The sequence below is a fragment of the Xenopus laevis genome, chromosome 6L (assembly GCF_017654675.1).
Source record: "Xenopus laevis strain J_2021 chromosome 6L, Xenopus_laevis_v10.1, whole genome shotgun sequence".
Taxonomy (NCBI): domain Eukaryota; kingdom Metazoa; phylum Chordata; class Amphibia; order Anura; family Pipidae; genus Xenopus; species Xenopus laevis.
In genome coordinates, this window is record NC_054381.1 from 120,439,396 (window position 1) to 120,458,436 (window position 19,041).

The 19,041-nt window shown below is 38.6% G+C and overlaps 1 protein-coding gene across 2 annotated transcripts in view; it reads right to left on the reverse strand.

The window, feature by feature from the left end:
- Positions 1-571: 571 nt before the first annotated feature.
- The window catches only part of LOC108719241 (ethanolaminephosphotransferase 1), a 41,526-nt gene continuing 23,056 nt past the window's right edge, over positions 572-19,041 (reverse strand). The window contains exons 6-11 of one of the 2 annotated variants that reach the window (XM_041566417.1): positions 12,765-12,873; positions 10,435-10,483; positions 9,067-9,247; positions 7,335-7,517; positions 5,560-5,612; positions 572-805 (exon numbers count right to left, since the gene is read on the reverse strand). In XM_041566417.1, the coding sequence (XP_041422351.1) occupies positions 793-805; positions 5,560-5,612; positions 7,335-7,517; positions 9,067-9,247; positions 10,435-10,483; positions 12,765-12,873 (588 nt within the window). In that variant the 3' untranslated portion in view covers positions 572-792. Of the gene's footprint in view, positions 806-5,379; positions 5,613-7,334; positions 7,518-9,066; positions 9,248-10,434; positions 10,484-12,764; positions 12,874-19,041 lie in introns of those variants that run through there. The other variant, XM_018267978.2, reaches the window with a different exon arrangement.

Genomic DNA, 19,041 nt, shown 5'->3' on the forward strand with positions numbered 1-19,041 from the left:
GGTAAATTCGAATTAGAATTTTCAAAAAAAAATTTGTGTCAAAACTCACAAATTCGAATGTGAGATTTATCAGACCTCGACCATGGAAACAGTTCTAATTCGAATATTATAACGCAATTCGAATTTGATTCAAATTCTATTTGAATTTTCGGGTCGGGACTATTCAATCGAATATTAGACACTTAGCTTTTTTTTTTATATATAACCTCCCATTTGAGTTGTGGGTACAGGAGATAATAGCCGGAGAGCACAAATTCTTGCTTTAAAAGGTTTTCATTTTATTTTGCACTTTGTGCAGGACTTTCTGCAAAATAAAATGAAAACCTTCTAAAGCGAGAATTTGTGCTCTCGGGCTATTCTCTCCTTTACTTGGAATCTTTGCACTCCGGCACGGGGTCTGCGGTTCGTTGAGAAGAACTAAATACACAGATGACCACTATAAGGACAACTCCATATCTAATCTGAGTTGTGGGTACATTCGAATTTATTAGAGTAGAAAAATTTTCACAAAAATTTGAAATTTCGACCTTTGATAGACCCCCTACATGATAGAGTTGCGTCTGTTCAAGCATCGTTACTTAATATTTTCCAAAATACTAAAACAAATTCCACTTATCTCCATAGTAAAACATGATTGTGCTGAATGGAGTTGTGCAGTGGATACTGTATATTTATATATATTTATATCTCTACTGTGAGCTTGAAACATACACAGCACTGATAGGCCGAATACTTTCAGTCTTCAGCTTTTCAGCTTCTTCAGGGAAGACAGTTGAGTGCTGAAATCTGCGGTCAGTTGCCTCCCCTAGAAGACAGATTAAGAAATGTAAATGTCCATCACATGGAAAGCTTTGCGCACAGAGACAACGGAGGTGAATGACAATGCGTTTGCCCCTCGTGCTCATTTGGTTTTATTCCCTGTGCTTCCTGCTAGTACTTATTCATGTAGAATTGGGCCCCTACTTACTGCCCCCTCAGTGAATCTTTAGTTTCCTTCTCAAGTTCTAGTTCCCTCTCCAGTTCTCGTTCCCTCCTTCTGTAGGGCAATTAGAACCTTCCACATTCAAGGGGCTTACGGGATTCTTTATATTTTGGGCAAAAAGCAGAATCAGAAACATTGAATGATATTCTACTTTATAATGAATTTCCCCCATTTGGTTCCTTCCCAGAAAAGTTATTTTGTAATTTTCCAAAACATTTAAATTCCTCTTGAATGAATATAATAAAATGGAACGTCTGACTAAAAACCAAGCAAGGAGGCTACAGCCAGATCACGTGCTCTCCTGCAAAGCCACAAAAGTCATTAAAGCTATTGAAAATCTCAGTTTTTTCTTGTAGTTTATTTACTGCACTCAGATTAATAGTTATCAACTCAAGCAATTGTACTTTGCACAGAAAGAGGAGAGGGACATAGGGACAAATTCACTAAGATTCGTAGTTGCGCCAGGCGCAACTTCGCCGCATTTCGCCAGGCGTAGTTTCGGCCAGCGCTCCGCAAATTCACTAAAATCCGAAGTTGCGCACAGGGGAAGTGTAAGGTTGTGAAGTTGCGCTAGCGTTGATTCGCTAAGCGAAGTGAAGTTACGCTAGCGATGGTTAATTTGCATACGGCGCAAAATTCAAATTTCAATGGAGGAATACGTAGAATCACTACAAATGCCTGGGAAACCTTCAAAACATCAAATAAAATTTTTATTTTGCCCTACACATGTGCCCACTGTATAGTTAAGTTGCCATGAGTTAGGAAATGTAGGGGGGAAGGAGGGGAGCCCCAAAAAATTTTTCGATCTTTTTCAGCCTATCACCCATAATATAGAAAAAACGCCAGCGTTTTTTGGGACTTAGAAAAAATGTGACCTTTTTTTGAAGCAATCCCTATCTACTCTATTGCGCTTCGCCTGGTCTGAGGTGGCGAAGGAAGTCTGGCGTTAAAGGTAACGTTCAGTACACTGCGCGTGTTAGTGAATTTGCGTAATTACGTCCGTAGCGAAAATTCGCCAGGCGTAAGGGTGCGAAGTAACACTAGCGAATTTACGCCAGCGTTCGTTAGTGAATTTGCGAAGTAATGAAAATGCCCAAGCTAGTGAATTGACGCTAGCGTTAGGCGCTTCGGCGCTTAGTGAATTTGGGTCATTGACTGAAGATCTCAGTGCAGGAATATTTTTGAGACTTATTTCAGGGCCTTGACCACTTACTGGACTTTAAACTGAAGGGAATCTGAAACCAAAGATTTAAAAAAAAAAAAAAATCTGCGGTAGTGGGAGGATTTCTGTGGCCTAGAATTGTTACATATATATAGTGAATAAAGTACCCCCTATTGTAAAATATAAGGACATTAGAAGTCACCGAGGAGTTTCATGACCATATAAAAGCATGAGGCTGAAGGCAGAGTAATTTTATACAGGTCATGGAACTCTGAGGTTACATCTAATATCTTCATATTTTCCAATAAGGGGTAATTTATTTATTATAATACACAATTTTTAGTGAGTTATGTGACAAAAATGACATCACTACTCACCATTTATAACTGATGACATCACTACTCATCCTTTATAAGGATATCATTTACAAGATATTCATGGCTTTTGTGTATTATATATATATATATATATATAAATAGGTGTTAGCAATCTGGATTTCATCATTATTTAAGTATATAGCACCAGCAAGTCACCCAGCGCTTTACATTCACTTATAACTAACTATAATGTAACAAACAAGAGACAGGGTTCCAGAATATCCCAACATAACAAGTTACTTTATAACAGGAGCATTTGCAGATTCTTCGGGACCTATTTGGTTTCATTGCTTTTAGCAGTACTGTCAGTCTCACAAATACACTCGGCTCTTCCATTCATTGGCTCATTGTTAGGAAAACAAATGAAAATGTACCAGCCTGACAATATATGACAAGACATGAGCTGCGTGTTGCATTTTAATCCACTATGTGCACATACACAGACAAACGTTGCATATTTATATGGCTTTCACTGAGTACCACTGATACAGATACATATTTTCATGGCTATGTTCAGTGTTGTAAGTAGGTGTTACTGGGCCCCCCAGCAAATTCAATGTAGGGCCCCAAAACATTGCTAAGTTGATCTATTTTACCAAGATATATTTAAATTGCTTATTAATAAGGCCTTACTGGGTCCCCTACACTAGTGGGGCCCCCTACAACTGCAGGGAATACTTACTCTCTAGTTCCACCCCTGGCTACGTTTAAGAATGTTTTTGTTTTGATTAGTTAATTTTTTCTAGGAAAGGAATGGGGGTTATTTATAAACGTTATTCTTTTTCATGATAAATCCCATGAGGCTGTTTTCTATGCCCCTGACGGTGGTTAGAATACAGGAAAGAATACAATTCATAGAATTCATAATGTCTTCATCCTTTATTTCGATAGCACCAACAAGTTTACTCAGCCAATCATCTCCATGCTGAATGGAACAAGCAACATGTTTTTTTTTCTGACCCCTAAACTATTTTTCTCTAGACCTATAACCTCATTAAACCTAGACCTATACCTTTCATAGACTTAAATCTATAAACTCTATATTCTATTTTAATGATTATTTTTATCACATATTGCTCCTCTGAAATTCTCCTTCTATATCTTTGGTGAGACATATGCACCTCAATGGCCATCAGATTTCCAACAGATTTGCAACATAAATCCTCCAAACACTGTTAAATACTTTTTATATCTTCAAAGTTTGGATTATCCCTGTGATGGTGGGAGCTCCAGGAGACTGGATAACTAGCCGAAGCTTGCTGTGTCAGGCCATCCAGTGTTGGACTAGGACACCAGGGGCCCACCCCAAAAACCTTAGACCAGGATCCCACTCTCTATTATTCTTCCTCTCTTCACTCAACCTTTATTCTCCTAGTCTGTTTTCTTTACATACAATAATCTATTATTCCACCTCTTATTATTATAGCCTGTTTGTTCTCATAGAAATAGGGAATGGCCATGAAGTAGACCAAATGTTTAGAAGCATGAGGGCCCACTGGAAGTTTTCCTGGTCTCATGAAATGGAAATTTAATATAAGCTTCCTCATACTGAAGTAAGAAGCTTTCTAAATACAATCAATTAAATATTCTGCATAGTTTCTGAAACAATCAAGTTTATCTTCACTAGTCTCTCAGCATCTGTTTCTCTTCATTCTGTCTTCATGCAGCAGTTGGGTGTCAGATGAGTGATCCAATATATCTTATAGGGGGAGCTCCCTTTCACTCAAATAACTCAAATAACTGATTCCAGTACAAATAAAATAACAGCATTTTGCAGAAATCCTGCATGTAGAGAGACAGGAATTCTGGTGATTTTAATAGAGTGAGCTCTAATACATCTTCTAGGCAAAAGGAGCTCCCCACTATAACATATATTGGATCATTCACCTGACACCCAACTCCTGAATGAATAGAGAATGAAGAGAAACAGATACTGAGAGAGGAATAGTGAATATAAACTTGATTATTTCATGAATGGTAAAGAATTTTTAATTGACTGTATTTAGAAAGTTTCTTATTTCAGTATGCTGAAGCTAATATAAAATTTTCATTTTCGCGATAGTTCCCCTTTAAGTCTTAGACAGCCTGACCAGAACTTTCTTTATAGCCCATGGTAGTGGATTTGATGTTAGTAGGGCAGGGTGAGCCAAAAGTTGTCACACAGTAATAAAAGTAGCAGAAACAATGTCCTGTTTTCTTATCGCTTTTACAGAGGTGCACAATAAAATCATGGCATCATGTGTTTTTCCATGTTACTAAAGAGATGAATAAAATCCTAAATCTTCATACACACAAAGGTAGAACAGCCTCGTTTTTCCCATTGAGAAATCAGGCAGGTCAGGGGACAAATAAGATATACACATAGAGACACCAAACAACTGAGGATTAAACTAAACGTATGGCAGTTGCCTGAATAACCGGATGAGGCATTGGAACAAGGAACTCCATTGGACTAATAATAATACGCACATGCAAAAGTGATCAATGATGATTCCTTATACGGATAAGGGGCCTGTCAATTAGTTCAGGAATCCTTATAAATAAATTCTGTCCCAATATGGAGAGTGTAGTGTAGTAGTGTAGTGCTCCTGTATTAATGAGGCAAGATGAGAAAAGCTGGACTTTGTTACTGTAACTTAAGAAGGAAATGTTGATTGACTAATTCAATCCAAGTACATTGATCATGGACAGTCGTCAGATGATTTCTCATACAGAAAAATGGGAATCAACATGAATGAATGAAGAATAGTTCTGGATGAATGTTGTTCTCTCTAGCCAATATGGCCTACCAGAAAATGCCATGAACTGATACTCCTGTACATTATTCAATCTGTTAGATATTCCGAAGATTACCTCTCTGTTTTGACAAATGGGTTTATTATGTCTATTCCTTCGTCATGAAATGTGTCCTAAATTGGGCTCAGTAAAGTAGACAACATGCTGTGTGTAAAGGTTCAAGTATGCTGTGGATATTGGAAACAAACACATAAGGAACTTGAGACAGTTCTTGAAATCCAACAAGACATCAATCTGCATACCGCTTCTTGAGGGAGAATGCGTAAATGTTGAAGTGTTGGCTGAGTTGTCTCCCCTAAAATGAAAGCATTTAAAAAGGGATGTAGACATGTAGACAGTTTTAGCTCTTTTAAACTCAAAGGCTTAATTTCCAATATTTATACAACAGCATTGTTAAATAGCTATGTTATAACATAAATAAATAGGAGTAATTAGGACATATTGACATTTAGGGGTTATTTACTAAAATACAAATTTATCTCATATTTTATTTAAAAAAAGCACAACCAAACTCCCATGCTCGATTTGACCTTATGTATTAATAAAATAGCTCAAATCAACCAGATTGTGGAAACCTCGATAAAATCAAGCAAAAACCTAAATCTTGCAAATTTTTTAGGCATTTTTTTATTTTTAGCCTGAAAAAGTTGGATTTTTGGGCTAAAACCATTGCAAACCACAATAACTTGAAATTCAGATAGGTACGTCTCCCATTGACAGGTCTGAGATGGTGGATTTTCAGATTTCAAGCTTTATGCAGCATAAGAGTGTAATAAATCTTGAAAACGAGGGGTTTTTTTCCACTAAATATTCCAGTTTTTGCCACAAAAAGCCCGACCAGATAAGTTTGAGGTTCAGTTAATACCCCGCAGAATTCAACATGCTCTCGCGTATTCGGCGCAGATCCAGGACATCACAAGGACAACAGCGTTAAATGCAAAATTCAGGCGTTTCTTGCCGGATCCACCTGCACTTCCTCAGAGTCGACTCTGAGGAAGTGCCGGTGGATCCGGCAAGAAACGCGTAAGTCAGCTTGCACACCCACCACCAAAACTCTTACCTGTGTGTATGATGAAATAAAGCCTGAATCTTGCATTTAACGCTGTTGTCCTTGTGATGTCCTGGATCTGCGCCGAATAAGCGAGAGCATGTTGAATTCTGCAATGGATGCCGGCACGAAGTAACCGCACAGGCTGCACAGGCTGCAACCAGATAGACACAGCTAATCCGGGTGAGCTCCGATGCGAACCGCATCTTTCTTTGTCCTATGTTCAGTTAATACCCCCTCAATTTACAGGGAATGCTGTCCAGATTTGTATAAAATGGCCTGACTGTATTCATATATAAATATATACTGTATTTATAAGTTGTGCTATTTTGTTTTTTTACCACTAATTAGCAAGTAGGGATGCACCGAATCCAGGATTCGGTTCGGGATTCGGCCTTTTTCAGCAGGATTCAGCCGAATCCTTCTGCCCGGCCGAATCTGAATCCTAATTTGCATATGCTTATTAGGGGCGGGAGGGAAATCGTGTGACTTTTTGTCCCAAAACAAGAAAGTAAAAAATGTTTTCCCCTTCCCACCCCTAATTTGCATATGCAAATTAGGATTTGGTTCGGTATTCAGCCGAATCTTTCAGGAAGGATTCGGGGGTTCGGCCGAATCCAAAATAGTGGATTCGGTGCATCCCTATTGGCAAGTAGAGATTTGATAAGTAAAGTACTATGAAAGGTGTTGGTAAAAGGGGATTGTTCAGTAAACAAGATTTTTCCTTGCACTGAACATGCCCTGATTACATTTGTTGCAGTAGTTGTTTCAACACATACATAGTTAGAAACAGCCATGCAGAGAATAACAAAGGACCCACAGATTAGTGTTTCTAACAATTACCTTTACAAACAACTTGTAAATAACTCATCAGGCAAAATGTTATATGTGGTTATACAGCTATTTTGAGTCTTGATACATTAAACAAATTCAGACAGTGAACATTAAGTAAAAGTAAATGGTGCCTACCACACAAACTCCATAATGTACATGTGCTGCTGTAACAAACGCAGTGAAGACCAGGAAGGTCACTTCTTCCATTACTCCAAGTAGTCCAGATACCGATGCGCCAACTAGCAGGAGTAGTGGTAAGAGCAGCCAGTGGAACAGCTCTGATCTTGTATTACTCATCTGGCATATTATCACTCGACACTGTGAAAATGAATGAGTAAGGATGACTTGCAGTGATCATATGGGACTATATTTTTCTCTCCTCTCATTCTGCCTTGTGAAATATGTTATCACAAAGTTATCACATTTAAACTTTCCCTTAATCCTTTAAAGGGCCAGTAACAACAGGAAACAGAAATGTCCTTTATGTAAAGAAACCAAATGTTTGCTTAATCTGCAAAGTTGGCTGAAAATGTGTTACTTTTACTAAAATACTCATATACCTGTATTATCTAAGGCCCCATTGAGTACTGTAGAAAAGGCGATGCTTTCTTTAAAGAGCATGTTAAGGCAAAAAAAAAATATTTTAATTAAAAATGTGTACCGTGTTTTTAAGAAACCTGACTGTATGCATTGAAATTCTACCTTCATTTACTGCTGTGGATAGGAATTGTCAGACAGTCCCTAACTGCTGGGCAGTTACAAAACACAGTACCCAGTGCAGTCTGTAAATTCTGATTATTAATAAGTCTTGCTGTATCAGCTTCTGGCAGATATTATTTGACTTGTGCTGTTTTGATAATTTATGACGATCTCTAAGCAGCCCAGACCACACTGAGCATGTACATGGTCTTGCAAAAATGTTTAACAAAGTTACAAGATGGTGACCCCCTGTGGCCAACTTTGAAAGCATAAATCATTTGTTTGATTAGGCTTGTGGCGCAGTAAGTTCATGTTTATGTTTAGTATACAAAATACACCATTTCTAGCCTTATTCTATTTCAGACTTTACTTCCCCTTTAAGCAACAGAAGGCTGAAAATGTCAGAGTAGATAGGAAACTCGCTAAAATCCTGACTTCTGCTTTAAAGAAAAAACGTCTGGACATAAATGAAGTTGAGTCAATTTAATTTCCATTCTTAGGAATTACTTAGAAGTCTTTAAACTATATGCCCCTTCCCATCCCCGCCTTTTATTCCAAAACAATAAAATAGTTAGGGAAATGTAGGCAACTGTACGAGCATTGTAGGAATATTTTAAAATAATTTATTGCCACTATAATATACTTGGTTATAGTACATGACATGTGCTTTCATAAGAGAATTATAGACCATGGCCTACGTAAGGCACTTCAAAATGTAGTCAGCAGGAAGTGACATAATAACTTCAGCTTCCTCTACAGTGTTCATAAAGTTCCATGTAAAGTGATACAGGTACTACTGTCATATATTTTACTACTATAGATACATAAGTTCAAAGTAGTATAATGTTTTGTTTTGAAGTCAGCTGTCTCTCAGATAAGGCTTTGACTAAAGGCATCTGTATGTTTTTGAACATGGATGTCTATAGGGTGGGGTAAAATCGCTGGATAATAAATAACGAAAATATATTTTTAAAAGTTTCTTTCACACAGTTTTAAAGTGTTTGTATTACAATGTGTTAATGTGCCAACGTTCAACATTCTCTATTTACACACCCTAAAATAAATATGCCCTAGAGGGACTTTGGCACACCTGCACATGGTTATAGAAGAAAAATTAATTAATTAATTAATTAATTAATTAATTAATAACAATGGTTGCGATACTTACTGTGACATTAGAGAATGTTATACCGACCATCCATAAAAATAATCTGGGCTGTTTAGCCAGAATGCCACAAGGAGAAAATGCAACCCAAACTGTCAGCAAAGTAAAAAGAAGGGAAGGGGAGAATAATGGTAAAAGTCCTTCATACAGGGTAGCCTTCAGCAGTGCTTTCTGTTGGTGTGCTCTGTAGGTGAAGAAGCAAAGTGCAAAAAAAAGCAGTTACATGGTCACCTTTCTACAGGGCAACTATTAAGTAAATAACCTGCAAATTCCTTGCACTGTACAACCATAAGAAGGAGCAGACCACACTCTGTAATGCTGTCGAAATTAGGGGCATGAGCCTAAAAATAAATGTAAATATGCAATTCACAATCCCACAGGAAAAGTAGAGTTCATGATTAGACCTTATAGCATGACCGTGACATTGGATAACTGCATCCGACAAAAGAATATAAAAAGAATGGTTGAAATATCAAGAAGATGAGTTGCAAAAGGAATACAACTGAATATATATATATTCAATTCAAAGTACCTATAGCATTTATTTGTTGTTCTATAAATATATATTTAATTGCTATTTGAAAAAATAGAAAAATATTGGCTTTGTTAAAGGGAAACCATCGCAAAAATGAAAATTTCATATTAGCTTTATTATACTGAAATAAGAAACTTTCTAAATATAATCAATAGAATTCTCTGTACCGTTTCTGAAATAATCAAGTTTATATTCACTATTCTTCTATCAGCATCTGTTTCTCTTCATCGTCTCTTCATGCAGCAGTTGGGTGTCAGATATTCATTGACACTTAGATCCAAAATATCTTATAGGGGGGCTCCTTTTGCCTAGAAGATGTATTAGAGCTCGCTCTATTAAAATCACCAGAAATTCTGTCTCTCTACATGCAGGATTTGTGCAAAAGGCAGTTATTTTGTTAGATTTTGTGTGTACTGGAATCAGTTATTTGAGTGAGCTCTAATACATCTGCTAGGAAAGGGAGCCCCCCTATAAGATATATTGGATCTATCTGTCAACAAATATCTGACACACAACTTCTGCATGAAGACAGAATGAAGAGAAACAGAGAGGGATAGTGAACATAACTTGATTATTTCGGAAACAATGCAGAATATTTAATTGATTGTATTTACTACCGGTAAGTTTCTTATTTCAGTATGAAGAACCTCATTTGAAATTTTCATTTTCACAATAGTTCCCCTTTAACGAATGGGAGGTTTTTGAAACATATTAGCATACGGTGCATTCTTCCTTATCTAAAGGGGTAAAGAGATGGGAGGGTAGTATTTATAAATAATAAAACTGAATTTTTTGAGAGACTGCAAATAGGCTTTTTGGTTTATTTGCTTACTTACTTGTATATGTTGTATAGAGTCTGAGGAAAGGCAATTAGTAGGCTGCACCCTAGATAGAAGGATAAAGGTTACAAAATATTGAACAAGCACAAACATGAAAGAAATGGTGGGGGATGCCTTGTGCTCATACAATCCAAAAACATGAAACAATATCAGATAAAGAACTATCCAAAGGAATTCTTATTCATTGCTGCAAACAGATAACCCTGTGATATATTCCACAGAAAAATCTCTTCTGTACCTTTTGCTTTGAGAATGAGTAATATCCATTGCTAAAATTCAAACACATCAATTTATGAAAGAAAACTTTGTTTTTGGTCCCTTGTCTGCCAAGTCAGTGCTTTAGTTCAGCTGCAGTATGAAAATAACAGTGTATGAATAAGATTGAAATGAAAGACACAATTTGTGCTGCAGTGTAAGAATATTGTCTGCATCCTGATTTAGGAATAATACTGTTTGGACTCGGCATGGGAATAATATGGTTTGGGCCCCAGTGCAGGAATAATATTGTCTGGCTCCATTGCATTAGTAATAGTATTCAGGTCATAGTTCAGAATATTGTTTGTTTAGCCCTTGAGTCACTTTAAGCGAAAGATTGATAATCTTGCTCTCTAATAGAGAAACTATATAAAACTGCCTAACTGCTAGCTGATCTAGAGGAAGGCAATAAAAAACCTCACCCGAAGCCTCTCTAATTTGCAAGCTGTCAGTTGGACCTATCCCTTTAGAGATATTTTCAATAACCATGTGTTTTTCCTTGCTAAAAAAGCCATCCAACTCCTTAAAGCTAAAGCTAAAAGCCTAGCACAGTCAGTAAGGATATAAGTGGCTTGCATATTTTTTAGGGATGCACCGAATCCAGGATTCGGTTCGTGATTTGGCCAGGATTCGACATTTTTCGGATTCAGCCAAATCCTTCTGCACGGCCGAACCGAATCCTAACCCTAATTAGCATATGCAAATTAGGGGCGGAGAGAGAAATCGTGTAAAGGAAGTACAAAATGTTTTTCCCTTCCCACCCTTAATTTGCATATGCAAATTAGTAATCGTATTTGGTACGGTATTCGGTGGAATCTTTCGCAATGGATTCGGGGGTTTAGCCGAATCCAAAATAGTGGATTCAGTGCATCCTTAATATTTGTACATTCCAGGTGCATAAAGATTGATTCTCATCTGCCACTTAGCCACCAAGATTGTCAGAATATCAAGACCCAAACCTGGATCAAATTAATAACATAGTTTTGTGTCATCTGCAAACACTGACTCATTACTTACAATACCCTACCCTAAGTCTTTAAAGGGGTTGTTCAACTTCGAATTAACTTTGATTATGATGTAGAGTGTGATATTCTGAGACAACTTGCAATTGGTTTTCACTTTTTTTTATTATTTGTGGTTTTTGAGTTATTTAGCTTTCTATTCAGCAGTTTTCCAGTTTGCAATATTGGCAATCTGGTAGCTAGGGTCATAATAACTTAGCAACCATGCATTCATTTGAATAAGAGACTGTAATATGAATAGGAGAGGTCTGATTAGAAAGATGAGTAATAATAAGCAGTAAGAACAATACATTTGAAGCCTATTCTAAAACTGGAGGTATGTTACTGCCTAGGCATTTAAAACACTGGCCAGTTGGCCATAGTGACTTGTGCAACTCTTAAATACCCATAACTGCTGTGAAAATGGCACCAAAATGAGATCAAACAATCAGTTAATTCATGCTTCAATAGAGTTAATTTAAATAATTAAAATACCAAACATATTAAAGCGTATTCCACTTATCTATCCACTAGGTGTCACTCACATGTCTGTCTAAAAGTGACAGTGCATGCTATCATGTTGCTATATCAAATATTCCATAGCAACCATGCATTCTAACTGAAGCACTTTGATTTGCAACACACTTGGAATTTTTGTTGCATATAACAGGAACGTTCACTTTTTTTTATAAACGAATGTGCTCACTGGTTTGGAGAATAGGTGTATCTAAAATGGTTTTTCACTTTTCTTTGGAAGTTGGCTTCATTTATTTTTAATCATTTTTGATATTTATATTTTTATTCTTATTGTATTACTCATTGAGGTTATTATTGTCTAATTAATGTTTTTGCTAATTTCTTGTCTTTATACCACTTATATTATATGATAAAGGGGCGTTCCCCAGAAATGTTGCAGTATATGCAATAAACTAGCAGGGGTTTCTCCACTTGCACCTCCTCTGTTGTTCTGGTAATTTCTCTACATGGCTATTGTGGGAGGATGCTGTCCCTCCATAACAAGGCTGGTTATTTTTCAACACTCACATATATTAAGAAGCAATTTAAACATACCTGTAAGTAATGTTATTAAAATCTCAGTCATATAGAAATTGAGGAACAAAGATTTGTGATAAGCATCAACTCCCACTATGGCTGTCAAAATATAGACCGTTGTCAGTGACTGAAAAGAGAGAGAAATAAAATTAGTCAGTATATTAACACTAAAGGGATATACATACTAATTGATATACATACTAACATACTCTCTTATGGAAAGTGTTTCTAGCCAAACGTCAGCATCTTACAAATACAAGTATGGGATCCGTTATCCGGAAACCCGTTATCCAGAAAGCTCCGAATTCTGAAAAGGCCATCTCCCATAGACTCCATTTTATTCAAATAATCAAATTTTTTTTAAAAATACTTTATGCGTAATAATAAAACTGTACCTTGCACATGATCCCAACTAAGATATAACTAATCATATTGAGTTTATTTAATGTTTACATGCATTCCTAGTAGACTTAAGATATGGAGATCCAAATTACAGAAAGGTCCCGAGCATTCTGGATAACAAGTCCCACACCTGTACTTTAATTTAGTGGTAGATGTGCACAAGCTACAGATTTAAAGAGGTCATTTATGACATGTAAGTGCAGTTGTGGACACACAGTAGTTGTGCAAAAAAAAAAAAAAACACATTAATTATAGGAACTTGTATCACAGAGCAACCCGGAAGCTACTCCCACCCTCAAAAGTGTCAGTAGCTTCTGGTGTGTTAATTGATTCATCTAAAGAATTGCGCACAGACATTTTTTGATTAATTTTGACATTGAGTGCATCAGGAAGCACATGAACAACTACAATGTGTTTTAATACATCTCCTGCAATTCTGGCAGATGTATCTTCATGTATTGTGGCCACAATTATGCTGTAATTGTGGAAAGGCTACTGTTGTAGCTGAAACATCAGTCTCCACTAATAAAATGACCTAATTCTTTCTACATAAGACCTGCGAGCGTGGACCTTTTTGGCTTGTTGCACCTGTCCTCAAAGACATTCAGTGGTTTGAAGTCTGGTGACTGTGGAAAGATGCATGAAGTCAGCTATTTTTGGACTTCAAATAGAATTCTATTATAGAAGAGTTCTAGCACTGGATTTTCTTGAGCTGTGTTAGTAAATTTATTTATCAGCCTACGAAAATGTCAGAAAAATATATATCTGCAAACTTCGTGCTTGTGAAAATTGACCGGAGAAATAAACTGAGAAAAACTGAGAAAAACGGAGAAATCACGATTTTCTACATGTGCTATGAGATATATCTAGCACATTTCTCAGATTTGGATAACGTTACCTTTCTATTGGCATTACTGTAAATCGCCAGTGAGAAAACTATAGAGTATAGTGTGGCTGCTTATGGCACTACTTGATCTATATCTATACTATGGACTTTGCTGAACTAAATTTCATCCTCTAGTCTGCAGTATATGTGAGTCTGTTTGGCTGGGGAGTGGTGTTGGGCATGACCTCCCATCTTTTGATTTGTATACGTTTGTAACATATCTATTCTGCTACTTGCTACTTTATACTGTGATGTTGTAATCTAACTCTTGTGTAGCACCTATTTGGCTGTATTTAGACAAATACCCAGTAGCATGATAAAAATATATTGGCTACATGCGACTTGCACAAAATTGTCAGGGCCTTCGCCGGGTGGAAGCTATCCCTTTAAGATGTAGTATAACTACATAACACAAGCTACTGCATATAAAAATGGATTGATTGGACGCCAGGAGGTTCTTGATGGTGAAATAACAGATGGTTTATTATAACAAATGCAATTGCAAGTGACCACAGGTTTACTCACGCAGGAGTTGATGCAGGTGTAGCATATCACAGAGGAGGGAGGATAGCAGAAGATGATACAGCACAATGAAGACTGTCACTCCCATAAAGCATAGTAGTCAAGTGTACATGAATTCCCAGAAGACAGATATACCTCTGTGGGGATCGGGATCACCAGTGGAGTAGTTAGGGAGACGAAGTCTAAAACCTAACACCCTATCCACTGAGTCCCTGCACTAAAGGCAAACAAGAAGCCTTTGGGAAGCTACTCCCTGCTACTATCCTTGATAGAGCACACAGCTGTTCATGCTATATAGTCGCCTGAAATTGCCTCACTGAGGCAACTTTGGGCAACTATTGAAAACGCATCGCTGCGTGTGCATTAGTGCAGGCGACTTTTCATTGTAGCCTATGGGGAAAAACGCTGAGGCAGTTCAGGGAGATAGTTGCTCAAAAGACGAGGCGATTAGTCGCCAGGCGACAAAATCTCCCTGAATCTCCTCGTGTGGACTAGCCCTAAAGCTGACTATCTCACTCTCATAGAGAGTCTATTAAAGATCTGCCCTAATGATAGCTAAACGCGTTCACAGAGTTTCCTGGTCCCTGAAATGGTATTACACCCTTTGATCAATAACTAATGGTGTACTAAACTGAACTGTTACAAGGCTAATGCCTAATAACAAAGGATTAAAGAAAGGTAGGGATTTAACTCTATAGGAGCCTAACAGATCCTGTAGGTCCCTACATACACCCGAGGGAAAACCCATTTCGTCCCGACAATGGTGCAAAAATATACACAAAATCTCAAAAACATTTTTGAAAATTAGTGCAAAAGACATACCATATCACATCAACTTCGGGTATCCTCTCCTGAGGAATACCTGGGTGACAATGGACACTGTGGAAGGAAAAACAGTAAACGCAAAATGCAATACTGTAAGATAAGCTAGGTGCAAAAAAATGGTTTCAATTGCATATAAACTTTATTACATTTTCATGAGTGTCTATGTTAGATCACTCAGGCACCTGACTTATGATACTTGAACCATCCCATGCACATCAGGAGGTCCAAGCATAGGCTTCTCTCTGAAAAGAAAATGTTATCACTTTTAAAAGGCACAATAGGCATCACACATTTTCCCATAGTTGGTTCAGAATATCCCACCAAACCCAAAAATGTATTCAGCATCACACCCCCCCCCACCCAAGTGTCCAAAGATATGACAGTCACTTGGGGTAGAAATGCAGATGATAAAGTTGCTACTCAGCAAGTAGTTAGAGGTAGAAGGGTTATGGTGGGGGCTCAGCAGTCCTTTTCTCATGAACCCAACTATTTACAGAACAATAACTCCGGACAATGTCCATAAGTCCAGAAATGGAAAATAGTGAAACAAAAAATATTTGATGAAGGCCCAAACAATGGGGCATCAATGTGAAGAAACAACAACAACAGCAACTCTAGGTGTCTCAACTTGGGATGGAGCCCATAGAGAACTGTAAAGGATTATCTCAGAGGTGGGTCCCATACACCTGGAGGAATTAAATTCACGCCTCCCCTTTGGACGGCTTGTGGATCTCTCTTCCTAGGCATGATCTGGGCCGTGTATCCTCATGCGATAAGTAATAATTGGGGTGCGGCTTTTCCATGCGGCCCCCATTAGGGATTGGCTCACTGAGGCTGAAATGCTTTTCCTCATGAAATGTACCGCAACTCTTCACAGAATGCTTGAGAATGGTACGGCCGTACCACCACTCATGGACGATGTTACTTAGGAAGTTTAAGTCACGCTCCCTCTTGTCAGCATTACTGTGAAAGAGCCCTCCAGCACCGATACCTTCCATCCTAATCAGCTCCCCGTATATCCACTCATCCAGATGCTTCTCCATCTCGTCGTAGACCCATTCAGGAGCATAAGGCATGAAGTAGCCCCACTGGTCATACACCTTGATTTTTATGATGCATTGGATCCTGGAGACGGTGGGGTCAGCACGCCCAGGGGAGACCCAAAAGGAGGTGTCTGGAGGATAATCTTTAGAAGGCAGTTGCTCTGGGAAGAAAAATCTTGGCTCCTCCCGAGAGGATGGTGATGATGAAAACTACCTACTTGCCTCCGCTGAGGACAATGATGAAGTAGGTAAAGGTCCAAAATCCATCTCCGCCCAATCCGGCTCGGGGAGCTGGATTGATTCCACACTGCCCCCTCAGAGGAACAGGAAGTGGAGGTAACAGCACCACTAATCTGGGAATGTGCTTTGGGTTGGAAGACGGTGGAAGGGACGCTTCCGCGACCCCTACCATGTGTAGCAGATGACTTCTGAACAGAAGGAGTTGCAGCCACACCATTCTTATGGATAGAAGTCACTTCTTGACTCATCCTGCCTTGAGGTTGAGAGGCAGAGGTGGATGAGGTTGTGGCGCAGCTGGTAACCGGAGGCTGCTTGGATGATGTGCCTGCAGTGGAAGTTGTTACAGTCGCAGCTGCAACATCAGGCAATAGAAGGGGAGATGAGAGACTGGCTGAAGGTGCTGAGGGCAAGACAAAGGGCCCTAGGGTTTCCCTTATGGAGGTGAAAGGCCCCGCCCAACAACAATGCCCGCACGGAGAACAGCAGTTAACCAGCCTCTTGAATGGTGCCAGCGAAATCTCGCAATGCGAAGATTTGCTATGGCGCAGGCAAAATCGTGAATTTGGGATGAACCTCCAAGCCCGAACCCACGGCTTAATAGTGATGGTACGAAAAATTCATAAATTATGAAAAAATGCATGCAGGCAGCCTTTTGCCTATCGAGTCCGGCAGCCTGTCAGGACAAAATTGTAAGAGCACAGTAGCACAACCTGATGTTAGGAAAATTAGCCCGACATTGGGCACCAAATGTAACACCTATTTCACTGTATTTAGACAAATACCCACTAGCATGATAAAGCATTGGCTAAATGCGACTTGCACAACAGGGTCAGGGCCTTCGCCAGTAAAACTACATAACACAAGCTACTGCATATAAAAATGGATTGATTGGATGCCAGGAAGTTATTGATGGTGAAATAACAGATGGTTTATTATAACAAATGCAATTGCAAGTGACCACAGGTTTACTCACGCAGGATTGATGAAGGTGTAGCATATCACAGAGGAGTGAGGATAGCAGAAGATGATACAGCACAATGAAGACTCCTATAAGGCATAGTAGTCAAGTGTACATCAATTCCCAGACAACAGATATAGTTAGGGAGATGAAGTCTAAAGCCTATTACCCTATCCACTGAGTCCCTGCACTAAAGGCAAACAAGAAGCCTTTGGAAAGCTACTCCCTGCTACTATCCTTGATGGAGCATACAGCTGCTCATGCTATATAAAGCTGACTATCTCACTCTCCTAGAGAGTCTATTAAAGATCTGCCCTAATGATAGCTCGTTCACAGGGTTTCCTGGTCCCTGACTTAATCTCCAAAGGTACAGGTCCCTTTGGGGCGAATGGCTTTACTGGGGCCTTGGTGATCCCACGCTCAATGGGAAACACCTAGCAGCACAGACACCAGGAGCCAAAGAGGAAGAGGTCACTCCCTACACACACTATATAGCAGTGTGGCAGGAAATGGTATTACACCCTTTGACCAATAACTAATGGTGTACTAAACGAACTGTTACAAAGCTAATGCCTAATAACAAAGGAGTAAAGAAAGGTAGGGATTTATATCTATAGTAGCCTAACAGATCCTGTAGGTCCCTACACTTGTTTGACATATTTGGCCATATTAAGTAAAGACAGTTTCAAAGGTTCCAGATGTAAGTTATTTGATGCACAAATTCACAGCCTTTCGCTGCCCTGTATTACTGATTCAATCAGCACTTGCATCTGGGACGTTGCCACACAACAAACTGCAAATCCAATGTGAGATGTAAAACACAGCTGTGGTGGGGCAACCTATGACACCTCATGAACATGGGCAGTCCACAGAAAATTTTCCAGGGGGGGCAAGGAACAAAACATATTACACAAATTACTTGAACCCATATTTTGGTTTCCACACAAACCTAACAACAGCTTTTCTATAAATATATCAATTAGTAAGTATTGTACATACTAATTGCCATTCTGAGTGACAAACTCCTTGTCTGCCAGGACAGCACTTGGTATTTTCTACTTTCTTAGCACAATTACTAGCCAGCAGTTTATAAAATGTTATTCCCTCTAGAGTTCCAGTTACAGATGGATACATACACTGAAGCCTCCGTTTTACTTACCCTAATTTTAAGTTTGTTTCCATATGTTATACCATGTTTTGTGGTCTCACCAATATATAATGCATAATACATTTCCTTGACTGTACACCATTTTTTATGGTCCCCTGAAAAATGCAAAATGGGGGTTCTACTGTACGTAAAGTAGAGTAACAACAGCAGGAAGAGGTTGTGCACAATAAAATGTCACTAGCACAGAATCTATGTTTATACATTCTATTTCAATTTACTAGGGGAAAGCTGCTTTGATCCCAGAGTGGCAG